The 14,562-nt window shown below is 43.2% G+C and overlaps 1 protein-coding gene across 1 annotated transcript in view; it reads left to right on the top strand.

The window, feature by feature from the left end:
• The window catches only part of Gxylt2 (glucoside xylosyltransferase 2), a gene marked incomplete at its 5' end in the record, with an annotated part of 123,273 nt that overhangs the window by 92,616 nt on the left and 16,095 nt on the right, over positions 1–14,562 (top strand). The window contains 2 exons of the mRNA XM_012514363.2: positions 6,097–6,348; positions 8,535–8,658. Of these exons, the coding sequence (XP_012369817.1) occupies positions 6,097–6,348; positions 8,535–8,658 (376 nt within the window). The remainder of the gene's footprint in view (positions 1–6,096; positions 6,349–8,534; positions 8,659–14,562) is intronic.

Raw genomic sequence — 14,562 nt, forward strand, 5'->3', positions numbered from 1 at the left:
CCAGCCAGACCCGCCCCCTGGTGGGCTGAGCTGGCCACACACACACACACAATAAATAAATGTAATAAATAAAAATAAATAAATAAATAAATAAATAAATAAAAGAAATTCCATATGCAAACCTATTTTCCTTTTATTTATTAATTTTTTTTTTGTACCAGGAATTGAACACAGGACCTTGTGCTTGCCAGGCAGGAACTGTGCTGCTAAGCTATAGCCCCAGCTGCATAGCTGTTTTCACATCCAAAAATATCATGGGCACCCTGCAGAGTAGCCCAGTAACATTCATTGCCTTAAAAAGGGGCGCTGGTTACTGAGAGACAAGAATAACGTAATCAATGAATTTGTTTTAATTTATGTTGGTTTTTGAATCATGTACATATTTACTATTATAAAGGCTATTATAGACTTAAATTTTCCTTTAACTCAATTTGATAAAAGCTATTTATGACAAACCTAGCCAGGGGCTGGTGAGATGGCTCAGTGGTCTAAAGCACCTACTTAGAACAAACTAAGCTAAACAAAGCACAGGGACCACGGTTCAATCCCCCAGCACCACTTGCCAGCCAGCCCCGCCCCCTGGTGGGCTGAGCTGGCCACACACACACACACACACACACACACTAAATAAATAAATATTAAAAAAAAAAAAAAACTAGTGCCAACATCATATTAAATAAGGGAAAAATCTAATTCAGGAAGTGAAAGACCTCTATGGTGGAAACTACACTGCTATTGATAAAGGGAACCTCCAAAAGACTCAGGGAAAAAAACTGATCTCCCAACCTAAAAAGTACCTGGGACAAGTTTGTGTTCTCTAAAACGAAAGAATGAATTTTAGGAACAAACAGAGGTTATGAGCAGAATATATTTATTGAGGGAAAGAAAGTTCCTGTGTGAGAGAAGGACAGGATGGAGGTCCAAGCGGGTTGCCCCCAGGAAGCTGTCTCTTCCAGGGACTTTTATGGAGGAAAACCACACAGTAAGGCAAGTCTAAGGTGGTGGAGAAGACATGGGAACTCATGTGAGTATGAGGTGGGACATAACTATTGTCAACCAATGAGATTACAAGCACCACTGCTCAGGTAAAATAGATTAAATCCAGTACCAAATGGGGAAGCAAGTCACCTCACAAGGGGGCATGAATGAGGGACAGGGTCTCCTCCTATTGGGGGTTGGATTAGTGACTAATGTGGGCTCTTTCAAGGTGATTGATACCTATTTAGAATATCAATCCCTGATGCCCATCCCTAGGGAAGTGTGTAGCTGTGTTTCCTCTTTTGTCTTGTCTTGAGATGTGGCCCATAAGAGAGTGTCTGTCTCTTCCAAGTTGCAAAGTCACGTTGTCTTCCCTCTTATCTCCTTGAGGGCTGGCCCTGTCTGATTGTCTATAATATTTCTATCTAATTCAGCTGCCAACAACACTATGGAAAGGAAATTGTCAGCCAGGGATACAACTCAGTGGTATGGCTCCTGCCTGGCAAGCATAAGGTCCTGAGTTTAATTCCTGGAACCACACAAAACAAAAAAGGAAACTGCAGAGGATATCAAATGATGGAAAGAGATCCCCTATTCCTGGATGGACAGAATAAAGTTTAAAAAAAAAACATATTTCCAAAATTGATAAACAGATTTAATACACTCCCAATCAAAATAGCATCCTTCTTAGAAGTGGGAGAAAACAATCATAAAATTCATATGGAACCAGAAGAGACCCAGGATCACAAGAGCAATCCTGGATAATAAGGTAAATCACAATCCAGGACTGAAAGTTGTATTGAGAAAACATCAGGATACAGGACATAAGAACAGACATGAGTACTGTAGACAGTTAAGGTAGATATTATAAGCAATCAGATGAAGTCAGTGCAGAAGATGAGAACATATCACAACTGTAGCTGGAGGCACATCTGAAGAAGATTAAAATCACAATGGCTAGCTTCACATACTTCCTGGAGGGATAATTGGAAGTTTGAGATTATTGGTACCACCCTTTTGAGATTCCCCATGTAAACTATTATCTCTTTAGGGGTGGGCCATCTTCTCCTACTCACTTAAGACTAAAACTACTCAAACTAAAGCTAGTCAGGTGTGGTGGTGCCTGCCTGTAATCCCAGCACTTGGACGGCTGAAGCAGGAGGATCTCCACAGAGTTGGAGTTCGAGGTCAGCGTGGGCTATGTAGTGCATTCAAGGACAGCTTCTACTACATTGCAAGACCCTATCTCAAAAAACCAAAACAGGCCTGGGGATATAACTCAGTGGCACAAGCATCTGGCTGGAAAGTCAAGGTTCTGAGTTCAATTCCAGGTACAAAAAAAATGGTTTTTTTGCAGAACCAGAGATTGAATTCAGGCCCTTTCACTTGCCAAGCAGGCGCTTATTCTACTGAGCCATTTCCCCAGCCCCAACAAAAAAAAATTTTTAAACAAAAAATTAAGACAAAAGATAAGGTTAGATTATCCATCAAGGTTAATGATATCATCCATATGCCCTTGCTAATATTGAAACAATATTAACCAAGTGACTATATTTATGTTTCTGGTTGAAGATAGGTTTTTTTGTTTGTTTGTTTTTTTGGTGGAACTGGGGATTGAACTCAGGCCCTTACGCTTGCCAGGGAAGCGCTTAGTCTACTGAGCCATCTCCCCGGCCCCTGAAGATAGTTTTAAGTCATGTTGTACCCACCTTGTGATTTTGCTCTATAAAACTTTCTCAGCAAAGAGGGCTCATTGACAGCCCATTCAGAGCCCTCCTGCCACTCAGGAGTTATTCCTGGTCCCCAGTAAACTCCTGCCCTTGACCTCCCTTGTCCTTACAGTTTATTCTTTAATTTCAGGGAACATGAACGCAGCGCATCTGACATCTAGCAGGCTGTGAGATGCATTTCGCCTGTAGCGTGAGGATCAGTAGAGCAGACTAGCGGACGCAGAAGCAGTCATGAGTAATTCCATGATTTAATTGTGGACAACTTCTACCTTTTCACAACAAGATTTAAAAAACAGAGAATATGGTAGATTTTTAAAAAATTTATTTTTCTTTTTTTATATTTTTGGATTTTTTGGAGCAGGGTCTACAGGTTCTCACTGCACAGGTGGACTCACAGTGATCCTCTTGTTTTCAGCCTCCCAAGAGCTGGGATTTTAGGCATGTGCCACCACACCCGTCTCACTCACCTCTCAGCACGCCCTGGGGCAGGGCCATCATGGCAGGCCCAAAGGGATCAAAACCTTTAATCCTCTGAGCTGCCTGGCTAGCCCCATTTATTTTTATGTATTTTTTTTAAGACGCATTTATTCAGCAACATGATCAGACTATTACATTTAGCAGTCAACTATTACACAGCAGTCCTGTGTTGGAATGCTTTACCCTTTCCACAGTACAGAAACTAAAATATCCTGTTATACAATTAGTCGCAAATACAGTCCTTGAGTTTTTTTCCCATATGCATGAGTATTGTCTAAAACATGTCTTCTTTGTAGCAGGTAGGCCCTGCCACCACTGTGCTTGGCTGAGTTCACAAATCTGTTGTAAATGGTAGCTTCCCTGTCACTTCTCTGGCTCTCCTCTCCTCCTAAGCTTTGTTTCCTAGAAGTGTTTAAAACCTTCTGCCACTGCCATAGCTTCTGCTGCTGCTGGAGCCACCAGAGCCACCTTGATTTCCTGGTTTGGTAAAATATTGGCCTCCACCACCGTAGGGCCCAGGGCTTCTGCCTCCAAAGTTTCCTCTCTTCATGGGTCCAAAATTTGAAGACTGACTGTTGTAATTGCCAAATTCATTATAGCCAAATTCTTCAAGTTATTAAAACAGATATCAACCATTGTTGAATTCCTATTGTTTTGTTTAGTGAAGCTCTGTATCCTTTATAATTTTTACTATTTTGTATTTTTTTAAATAACAATAAAAATAATTAAATTTAAAAAAACAAATATCAAGATAATTTTCTTAGCTGAGTACAGAGGAACATGCCTATAATCCCAGCACTGGGTGGAGTGAGGAAGGGTCGTGAAGCAGAATTACAAAGTTCAAGCTCAGTTTGAGAAGTTTAGCAAGACCCTGCCTCAAAGTAAATAATTAAAAAGGGCTGGGGGTGCACCTCAGTGCGAAGGCTGTAGAGTCAATCCTCAGTGTCTCCACCAGGGGAGAAGAAAGGACAATTTTCCTTTGTGAAATGTTTGATGATAATTATTATTATTTTTTTTTTCCGGAACCGGGGATTGAACTCAGGCCCTTGCGCTTGCCAGGGAAGTGCTTATTCCACTGAGCCATCTCCCCAGCCCTGATGATAATTATTTTTAATTTAATTTTATGGATTTGTAAAATCCACGCTTATATTAGATAAGAAAAAAAATTAAACCCTCTAGCTAATCATGTAGGCTTTAAAATTACTTTAGTCAGGGGGCCAGGGAGGTGGCTCAGTAGAATAAGTGCTTCCCTGGCAAGGGCAAGGGCCTGTGTTCAATCCCCGGTTGCGCCAAAAAAAAAAAAAAAAAAAAAAAAAATTAAAAAAAGTAAAATAAAATATCTCTAGTCTGAAGCCCTGTGATACTACTTGTATTACATAGTGCCTTTGTTTGTCAGTTTTAAATATTGAGGATCTCGATGAAGTATTTTCTTACTCTTATCAGCTTAGTCAAAGCTGTTGTTTTTGGGACTCAGCCATTTGTATCAGGGCCATGATAATTTAGCAGTTTGTGCCCGGTCTGGAACCTATCAGTCATGACTTCAACCTATGAACTTAGGGGAATGCAAACAGTTCCTACATGTGTGTCAGCAAGATGCGAGGCCAGGGACCCAGGAAGATTCAGTTTCTTCCTGGGTGAAACTACTCCTAAGTTTGGAGAACAAAGGCAAAACAAGGCCAAGAACATTATTACTAACTCAGGTTGGCAGGGTCAGACACAGGGCAAAGCTGTGGAAACCCTGGGAATAGCAGGACACCCGCTTCTCAGAGCTGCTGGCTGAAGTGACTGGAACAGCCCGACTGGAAACCTAAAGCCTTTGAGCAAAGAGTGCCTTTTACATTTTACATAGCTGGCAAAAAGTCAAGAGTATTTTGTGACATCTGAGAATGACATGAGAGTCACATCTCAGTGTCCCCGAGGGCACTTTGTGGGAACCAAACCGCCCACTCATTTGCATGTTGTCAGAGAGCTGCTTGGGCACTAAACAGCAGAACTGGGCGGCTCCATCAGACCTGAAAATATTTACTGTCTGGCCCTTTACAGGAAGAAGTTTGCCGATCTCTTGTCTACAAACAAAGCTGGCTAGTGACTTACGTTGCCTTTTCTCAAGTCCAAATTTTAGCTAAAAACACCATTTTAGAAAGATGCAAAGCCGGTTAGATGGCTCAGTGAAATAAGCGCTTGCCTGGCAAACACAAGAGCCTGAGTTCAATCCCCGGGTTCTGAAAAAAAAAAAAAAAGAAAGAAAGATGGAAAGACATACTCATCAATACTAGAAGAAATAGATGGCATACTGCCCAGCCCACCATAAAATGGCTTACAAAGAGTCCATTTTACATTATCTAATGTCTGCCCTTGTTCCAAGGACCAACCAAAAGAGAAAGACAGCCATCCAAGAAGATGGAAGAAAACAGAGATTGCAAATCATTGCTTTTTACCCCTTAGAAGTTTGACCTGTATCAAGTATAGCCTTGGGTCATGGGATTGGACCACAAGATTCATTTGAAGCCTGTACTTTTTTTTCTTTTTAATCTTTTATTTACTTTGTACAGGGTCTGTCTATGCAGCTCAGACTCTAGTGATCCTCCTGTCTCAGCCTCCCCAGCACTGGGATTATAGGCATGTGCCACCATGCCTGGGGTTCTGGGCCTGGCACAGCATGTGGTACCAGGGATTGAACCTGGGTCTTTGTACTTGCAAAGTGGGTGCTTAGACCATAAGCTATCTAGTTTATACTTTTTGATTAACACTTATCCTTTCACTCAAAGAAGGGAAGAAAGGGAGCTAAGAATGAGTTTCTTTCTAGAATTCAATCCTAATCATTGAAAATTGGAGGCATTATTTTCATACCAGTCCAGTTCCTTTGTTTCTGACCTGTCTTTTGCTTTGTTGCTGCCCCTTGCGCACCAAGGTGATTTTGAAGGATGTGGACTCCCTTCTCTATGTGGACACCGATGTTCTCTTTCTGAGACCTGTCGATGACATCTGGAAACTTCTGAGGCAGTTTAATTCCACGCAGCTGGCTGCCATGGCCCCTGAGCATGAGATCCCGAAGATTGGCTGGTACAGCCGCTTTGCCCGGCATCCTTTCTACGGCTCTGCAGGAGTTAACTCAGGAGTCATGTTAATGAATTTAACTCGGATAAGAAACACCCAGTTCAAGGTAATGAAATGCATTAAAGTCCCTTACAGGGCCCAAAGAGATAGCTCATTAGAGTAAGCACTTGCCTGGCAAGCGCAGGGTCCTGAGTTCAATCCCCAGTCCCTCCCCCCCCAAAAAAAAAGGGTAATTACAACCAATTACCATTTCTTTAGGCAAGCACAAGGGCCTGAGTTCAATCCCCAGTTCCACAAAAAAAAAAAAAAAAAAAAAAAACCTCTGTACAGAAGTCCTTCCTACAGGGGTATGGCTAGAGTATTAATGAGTATACATTTGGAGAGCACTGTGGGGGGTCTAAATGTGAGGAGGGAAAGACCCAGGGGACAACTGTACCGGGTTTGAATTGAATAGAGACCGAGATTAGGACAGATTGGAATTTGGTGAGCCCTTCTTAGCTGGTCTGGCACCTAGCCAGCCGCACTCCAGGCAGGGAGGTGCTAACCAGCCTCGCCAAGCAGAGCTGAGCTTGGTCCTTTATAGCAAGCCTTGTTGATACAGCTACAAGCTCTTTGCGACTAGGAGGTGTTCACAGTTTTTAGTGATAAGCAAAACTTGCCCCAGATGGGGTCTGTTAATCACAAGATGCAGTTAAGGTGGAAACACATCAGCTGTGTACAACAGGAGCAGGCTGAAGGATCTGCACTTGAGCCAAGAAGCGACGCTCAGAGAGCTGGAGGTCCCTGCCAGCTTTGACCAGTAGAAAAATAACAAGAGCTGCATTGATTTTAACCTATTACAACAACATTTGCAGAGTTATAGGATATTCATTTATTCAAGAAAAGCCCAGATGGCTATGAAATTAAAGCGTCTGGAGACTTCCCAGTTAGGAATATTACGTGGCATTTCTGAATTCCAAAACATTCGAACTCTCTGCATATCTAAGGTGTCAAAGACCATGTCAAATTTATTGAAAGTACTACAGAAATGTATTAACATAAGTACACAGAGATATTTGCAAAGGGTATTCATGGTCTCATCTTTTACCCTAGCAAAGAAATGGAAAGAACCTAAATGAACATCAGTACAGTACCAGTCACACAAAAAAAATACCCTCATATTAAAAATAGGTGGTTAGTCATGGCTGGGGTATAGCTCAGTGGTGCAGCACTTGACTAGACTGTACAGGACCCTCAGTTTGATCTAAAACATTAAAAAATGAGCAATAGCAGTGAATATGTTCATCTGTGAGATAATAAAACTTCAAAAAAATTATTTTTTTATTTTTTATTTTTTATTTTTTTGGCAGAACCAGGGATTAAACTCAGGTCCTTGCGCTTGCTAGGCAAGCGCTCATTCTACTGAGCCATCTCCCTGGCCCTCAAAAAAATTTTAAATGAGAAAAGTTTAAAGGTGGGTGTGGTGATGCTTCCCTGTATTCCCAGTACTTGGCAGGCTGAGTCAGGAGGATTGTAAGTTTGAGGCCAGCCTAGGCTACATAGTAAGATCCTGTATCAGGAAACAAAGCAAAAGTATATGCAATGGGGGGGGGGCAGTGAGATAGCTCAGCAGTCTAGAGCACCTGCATAGGCAAGCCTAGTCAGGCACAGGGAACCGTGGTTTGATCCCCAGGACTACATGCTGCTCTAGCCCAGCCCTCTGGGTGGACTGAGCTGGCCAAAAAAAAAAAGGAAAAGGAAATGAGATCTCCAGAGAGGTACCTACAAAACAATTAATTGTTCATTGTAGATGCTTCTGGGGAAATTGGGAATGAGATTTTAGGAAGATAAAGAGAGAATTTTTTTGTGCTTTTAAATTAAAAACATAACAAAATTAGTCAAGTTTATATTACTGATTGGGTACTTAGTCTATGAAGGGGTAACTTTTATTTGAAAAGCAAATAATTGTCTTAAGAGAAAGAAATGTTTTTCCTTAATCCTACTATCTGTGAATTATCTGTACACTTTCTAAATAAAAAAGAAACTTAACAAAGCAGTTATTTGGGGGCTTTGTTTTCTTAGTAGCAACCATAGGTCCAACCACTAATTCCCACTCATCCAGCATCCATGGATAAGTATAGCTACAGAAATTCTCCAACCCACTGCCCAAATGTTTGCTTTGTCCTGCACCCCATGCAGCAGCAACAGCTACTCTCCTGGAGGGAAAGAAAAGCAGTCCCCTCCACCCTGCTTCTCAGTAGATAAGAGGCATTTACTGTACTCCAGCTGCGCTGATGGTTTTCTTTTTTCCAGAACAGCATGATTCCAACAGGCTTGGCTTGGGAGGACATGTTGTACCCTCTGTACCAGAAGTACAAGAATGCCATCACGTGGGGAGACCAGGATTTATTAAATATTATTTTTTATTTCAACCCAGGTATGTTCTCTTTCAAGAGTGCCATTTGTGTGGGAGCACGCCCACCTCACGCACACAGCACATTCCAGACTCGGGCTACCATCGATGGGGCTTCTGGGACACACAGAGGCCTTGTGTTCGGCTGCCTGCGCCCTTTCATCTGCACCCCAAGGCATCTGAGGGAGGCGGTTCCTTGGCTACTGACACAAAAGGCCAAATGTTGAAGCTTTCAACACTGGGCTCCATTTTTCGAGATTCTATCTTTTCAATTTTTTCACACTCTTCTTCCAAGAAGTACAGTCAAATATGAGGCACAAACTCAATGCAAATAGTACAGTCTAGGAGTGAGACCCTACATAGCCTGGGCAATTGCTAAACTGAAGGGCTTGGTTCCCGGGGTTCTTGGAGTTAAGTTACTGGTACAGGGCTGAAGAAGCCTAGAATCAAAGCCTAGGCCCTTAAATCCCTTTTTCTTTCCATCTAGAACAAAAACTGTTTTTATTGCTAAGCTGGTGATTTGGTAAAGCTGAAGGATGGTGTCTCAGTTACTCTTCTCTGGGGCTGGTGAGATACCTCAGTAGAATAAGAATTTGCCTGGCAAGTGCAAGGGCCTGAGTTCAATCCCCGGTTCTGAAAAAAAAAAAAAAAAAAAAAATGCAGTTACTCTTCTCTCGTTGCTGGAACAAATACTTGGCACTCAAAATGAAGGAAAGAAAGGTTTATTTAGCTCACAGTTACTGGAGGTTTCAGTCTGTACTCAGTTGGCTCCAAGACAGACTGACACATGGCAGAGGGCAGAGCAAAAGGTCAGGGGCAGGGGCAACAATAGCTGCAGAGAGCAAGTCTATCTCCCTTATGGTGCATTCAGGCTCTCTGCCCCAGGCTGGGTGTAGCACTCACACCCCTAATCCCAGTAGCACTCACAGCCATAATCCCAGTGGATCATGAGTTAATCACAAAGTCTAGAAGTCTGCCCGTGACTGCACAAGGCTTTGGGGGAACAACTATAGACGCAAACCATAAAAGAGGGAGATGAAAACTTCTGGTGTATGCTTTCATGGCTTTTATTCTGGTTTGTTTTTTTTTCCCCCCTCAGGACCGGGGATTGAACTCAGGTCCTCAGGTTGCCAGGCAAACGCTTATTCTACTGAGCTATCTCTCCAGTTCTGCTTTCATGTTAATACCTGGAGCTAAGAAAATTTCCTTCATAGCTAAAACCTTATTTAATATCATTAAATAGAAACTATGTTTTTTCTTTGAGAAAAAAATCTTTAGATGGAAAAAAAAAAAAAAAGTAATCCTTGCTTTATTCAGGTCTTTCTTTTTTTCTTTAAAAGTAAGAAACTCCTGGGGTTTTTGTTTTGTTTTGTTTTTCAGAACCGGGGATTGAACTCAGGCCCTTGCACTTGCCAAGGAAGTGCTTATTCTACTGAGCCATCTCCCCGGCCCTGAGAAACCCTTGTTGATGAAAGATTGCTACCTGAAATTTCATGTCACCCTTGAAGTGTCTATTATGGACCTTTAAAAACACACATACAGAGGGGCGGGGCCCGGGTGTCGCGCTGCCCCGGCAGTGTCGGTTTCGCTTAGAGCGGCGCCCCGTCTGGTTGCTAGGGGCGCCCGCGCCGCTGGCCGAGCCTTCGGGGCGGAGGGAGGCAGCGCGTGGGGCTCCCAGCTGCCCAGACCCGACGGGTAAGGCCCAGCGGAGCGCGCCCGCCCGCCCGGACCTCCTCTGCCGGGCCCGCACCAGGAGCCCACCGCGCCGGCACGCGGGAGACCCGCGGGAGTGAGACGCAGCGGGGCCGGGAGCTGCGGAGCGCCACTCGAGGAGGGCAGGCCTGAGCATGAGCTCCCCGCGCCCCGCAGGTCCTGTCGGGCTCTCCGAATGGCAGAGGCTCCTGAACGCGCTGTCCTTGGCATTGCAAGAGCAGAATACAGGAGGGGGAGCGGCCCCCTAAAATCATCTCCAGGAGCCTTCTCTTTGGGAATCCGCCGGGCCATGAGTCTGCTTTGGGGACACCAGCCCGCTGGATCTGCAGGAGGAGGGCAGGCAGAACGACGTGACAGCAGGCGCCGCGCGGGAACCCAGGGCCCAAAATCGGTCCAAATACGTGTTTTGTTCCAGGATTTCTTTTTCTTTCTTTTTTTTTTTTTTTTTAAATCTTTATTTATTGTGTGTGTGTGTGTGGCCAGCTCAGCCCACCAGGGGGGCGGGGCTGGCTGGTATGTGGTGCTGGGGGATTGAACCGCGGTCCCTGTGCTTTGCTTAGCTAGCTTGTTCTAAGTAGGTGCTTTAGACCACTGAGCCATCTCACCAGCCCATTCCAGGCTTTCTTGACAGAATTGGTTGAATGCTTGGAGTTATATGACTTTTACCGGTAAAATGAAAACTTACTTTTCCATTTTATTTTATTTTTCTACTGGGGATTGGACCTGGCCTTGCGCCCGCTGGGCAAGCACTCCACCCCTGAGCCAAGTGCCCTTTGAAACTTTTCAGACAAGTTCTCACACAATTGCTCCTTCTAGTCTTGGCTGTCTTCCTTCACAGCCTCAGGAGTAGCTGGGATTATGGGCACACACCCCCGCGCCGGCTATTGAAAACGATTTTTAGCCTAAATAAAAAAAGGAAAAAGTTTGAAAAAAAAAAAAAACACACATACACAAAAATTCGACTATCAAGCCTACTTTAATATGTCTCTGGATCAAAAGGAAAATAGGCAGATTGATATAGGGTTTTCTGGAAAGACTCTCAACACTAAGTAGACAAAGAGACTGTCTTGGCTTTTGGCATGTTTTAGTCTCTCTTCTTCTATCTACTCCTCACTCTTTTTCTCCATAAGTGGATTTCACCCTTTTTCCAGGTATAGGTGGATTGCTTAGGATCCTTGGCTGCAGGGGTGGGGTATTCAGTCTAAACACAAAGGATGCAGGGCCGGGGAGATGGCTCAGTGGGATAAATGCTTCCCTGGCGAGTGCAAGGGCCTCAATCCCCGTTTCCACCAAAAAAATAAAAGAAACTGTTATCTTTGAGCCTTGGAAATTTAGCAAATAAACAAAAGACCCTCTCTCAAAATAAAATATTTTTTTAAAAAAGGATGCCCTTCAAATAAGCAAGCAAGTGTAGCAAGGCAGGCATGTGAGACGCACTTTCTCACAGTGAAGCTGTTTATTCCTGTCTTTGGAGATTGCCATTCTCTGCTCTGTAGCTCTCCAAACAGGATGCTGAGCTTCCTGCTGCTAGTCCAGCCACACAGAACCACCACCGTGATCCTAATCCCGCATTTCCGGGGGAGAAACGTGGTTCCAGCACAGCTCAGCTAGGCCAGGAGCACATACTCAGAAATAATGGCTGATGTTTATTCTTCACTAAGTGGCAGGTGCTAGTCTAATCATTCTTTTATTATTACAAGAGTCTGGGGACACTTGTGACCATGTGAATCAGGCCAAGCCAGCCTTTGTGATGACTGACTGCAAAGTTGCTCAGGACCACAGCAATTTCTTCAGCCTTTGGTGGCATCGTGGTTCTGTTTTCTTTGCTTCTCTGAATGACCAATTCCACTCTCTCTCCCAGCACTCTCAGTCTTTGCCCAGGACCCAACCCAGTTATCAGTCTCACATCAGTACAATCATACAAGTCCAAAGCCAACAATAATAGTTCTCTTATGTTTCCTCTTTCTCTCTCTCTCTCTCTCTCTCTCTCTCTCTCTCTCTCTCTCTTTTTAATGTTTCCTCTTAATGGCCCTGCAAATATAACCTCCATTTTATAGAGAAACCAAAGGGAAGAGAGTTAAATAATGTGCAATACAGCTAATGAGTGTTGGAGCAGGGGTATAAATCCAGAACATTCCATCTTCAGCCCATTGGGGAGCAGAGAACTCAGAGATAGGGGATCCTAAAGGGCCAGGTAGATATCTGGATGTGTACCTGTCTGCCACAGTCCTTCTTTCTTTTAATACTGTATTATCCTCTCTACTACGTAGCTAAAACTATCTCTTTTCTTTTTCCTTTTGGCGGAACCAGGGATTGAACTCGAGCCCTTGCACTTGCCAGGGAAGCGCTTATTCCACTGAGCCATCTCCCCAGCCCCAATACTATCTCACATAACCCTCTCCATCTATATTCCCAGACTGAGGAATTCAAAAGATTCACATGGTCACTTCTCCAGAAATCCTCTTAGCCTATAGCAGATTATTGCAGGATGACATTATCGTGAGTAAATAATACTCAGAGGCCTTCTGGAGCAGCTTTGCAATTAGACACAAGCCCCTTGCCTATAATCGGGGCTGACCTCTGCTGAGTGTAATGGCTTCTGCACTCCCCACCTTATACCTATTGGGTAAAAAATATTATAAAATAATTACATGGTTGTTCTAAATCCTAGTTCTGAGCGGTATCTGGTAAGTAACCAAGTTTTAGATCACCTTTTGGTAAGATTACTAATTGTTTGTTCTTCGTATGGTTGTACTTGACTTTCCTATTTTATTTATTTATTTATCTATTTGTTTATTTTTGTATTTTAGGGAAGGGTTGACAGGGTGTTCAGGGTCCCACTACTAGATCAGACTCGTAGTGATCCGCCTGTTTACAGCCTCCCAAGAGCTGGATCACAGGCGTGCGCCACCACGACCAGTCTCAATTGCTGTCTCAGTGCTCCCTGGGGGTGGAGCCAGCACAGCAGGCCCAAGGATCGAACCTCTGACTTTCCTATTTTTTTTTCTGACTTTTCTATTTTATATTTTATCTGGGTACTATATTAAACGTGCAATCTTTTGATCTGAAAAGCCAGTGACATCCATCCTATCATCTAGCTTTTATTCATTTATAATTTTTTTTTGTGGGCACATTCCAAAATCAAAAACCAACTATAGTTGAAAAGAAAAAAGAAAAAAAGAACCTGTCACCTTTACCTCTGGCAAGGAGAGAGGGAGGCAATGTTGGCTGGCACACGGGAGATAAACATGTTTATTGTTATGATTCCTTGGGTTGCTATGAATGAAGCAATGTGCTTAAAGCCTGTAGGGCCTCCCTAGAATGTTATTATTAGTCTCCTGTAGCTGGTAACTCAGCTTTATAAAATGTGTTTAAAAGTCATTAGCTAAAAAATGTTTTAAAGCTCTTGCTGTAATTAGATAGTAAAGACCTGTGGGTGTACAACTGCAGTGCTAGGCGACAGGCGGACTCGAGAGGAGACCGCAGAAGCCTGTGAGGACTGTGCAAGTAGCTTCTCCTGTGGGGTATTTCCAGGCAGGCAATCCAGGTGGTCTCCCCCAGGCTGGAAATCTGAGCTCACACTTTGACAGGTGAGATTGAGTCTAGATCAGAGTCCTATAGAAGTGGTGTATCTGAGAAGACCCCAAAGAGAACTCTGTCTGGAAAGATGCTTTGGTGTGAATGTGTTTAGGCTTCAGGAATCCCAATTCCATTCAGGCCAGCCAAGGGAGGGCAGATACAAGAGTCTGGGGACACTCATGGCCATGTGAGTCAGGCCAAGCCAGCCTTTGTGACAACTGGTTTTGGGAAGCCACTCAGGACCAAAGCAATTTCTTCAGCCTTTGGTGGCATCATGGTTCTGCTTCTCTTAATGACTGATTCCACTCTCTCTCCTACAATTCTCAGTTTTTGTCCAGGACCCAGCCCAATTATCAGTCCCAAATCAATACAATTGTACAAGTCTTCAACCAATAATTTTTTTTTGACATCAGTTATTTTTATTTTAAAAAAAAAGAAATAAAAACAATGGTGCAAAACCTCAAAACAAGATTTTAGGAGAGTAACAATGGTTAGTACATTGTGTATTGTTACTGCCAAAGTAGTTTCTCATATTACAAGATATAGGCAAGAAATAATAAGCAAATAACATAGGTACAAATCTCATTTTTTTAAAAGTCAACAGAAAATGGAAATATACTTTTTAAAGTTTCTAAT

Source organism: Octodon degus, unplaced genomic scaffold (assembly GCF_000260255.1).
Source record: "Octodon degus isolate 3935 unplaced genomic scaffold, OctDeg1.0 scaffold00030, whole genome shotgun sequence".
Taxonomy (NCBI): domain Eukaryota; kingdom Metazoa; phylum Chordata; class Mammalia; order Rodentia; family Octodontidae; genus Octodon; species Octodon degus.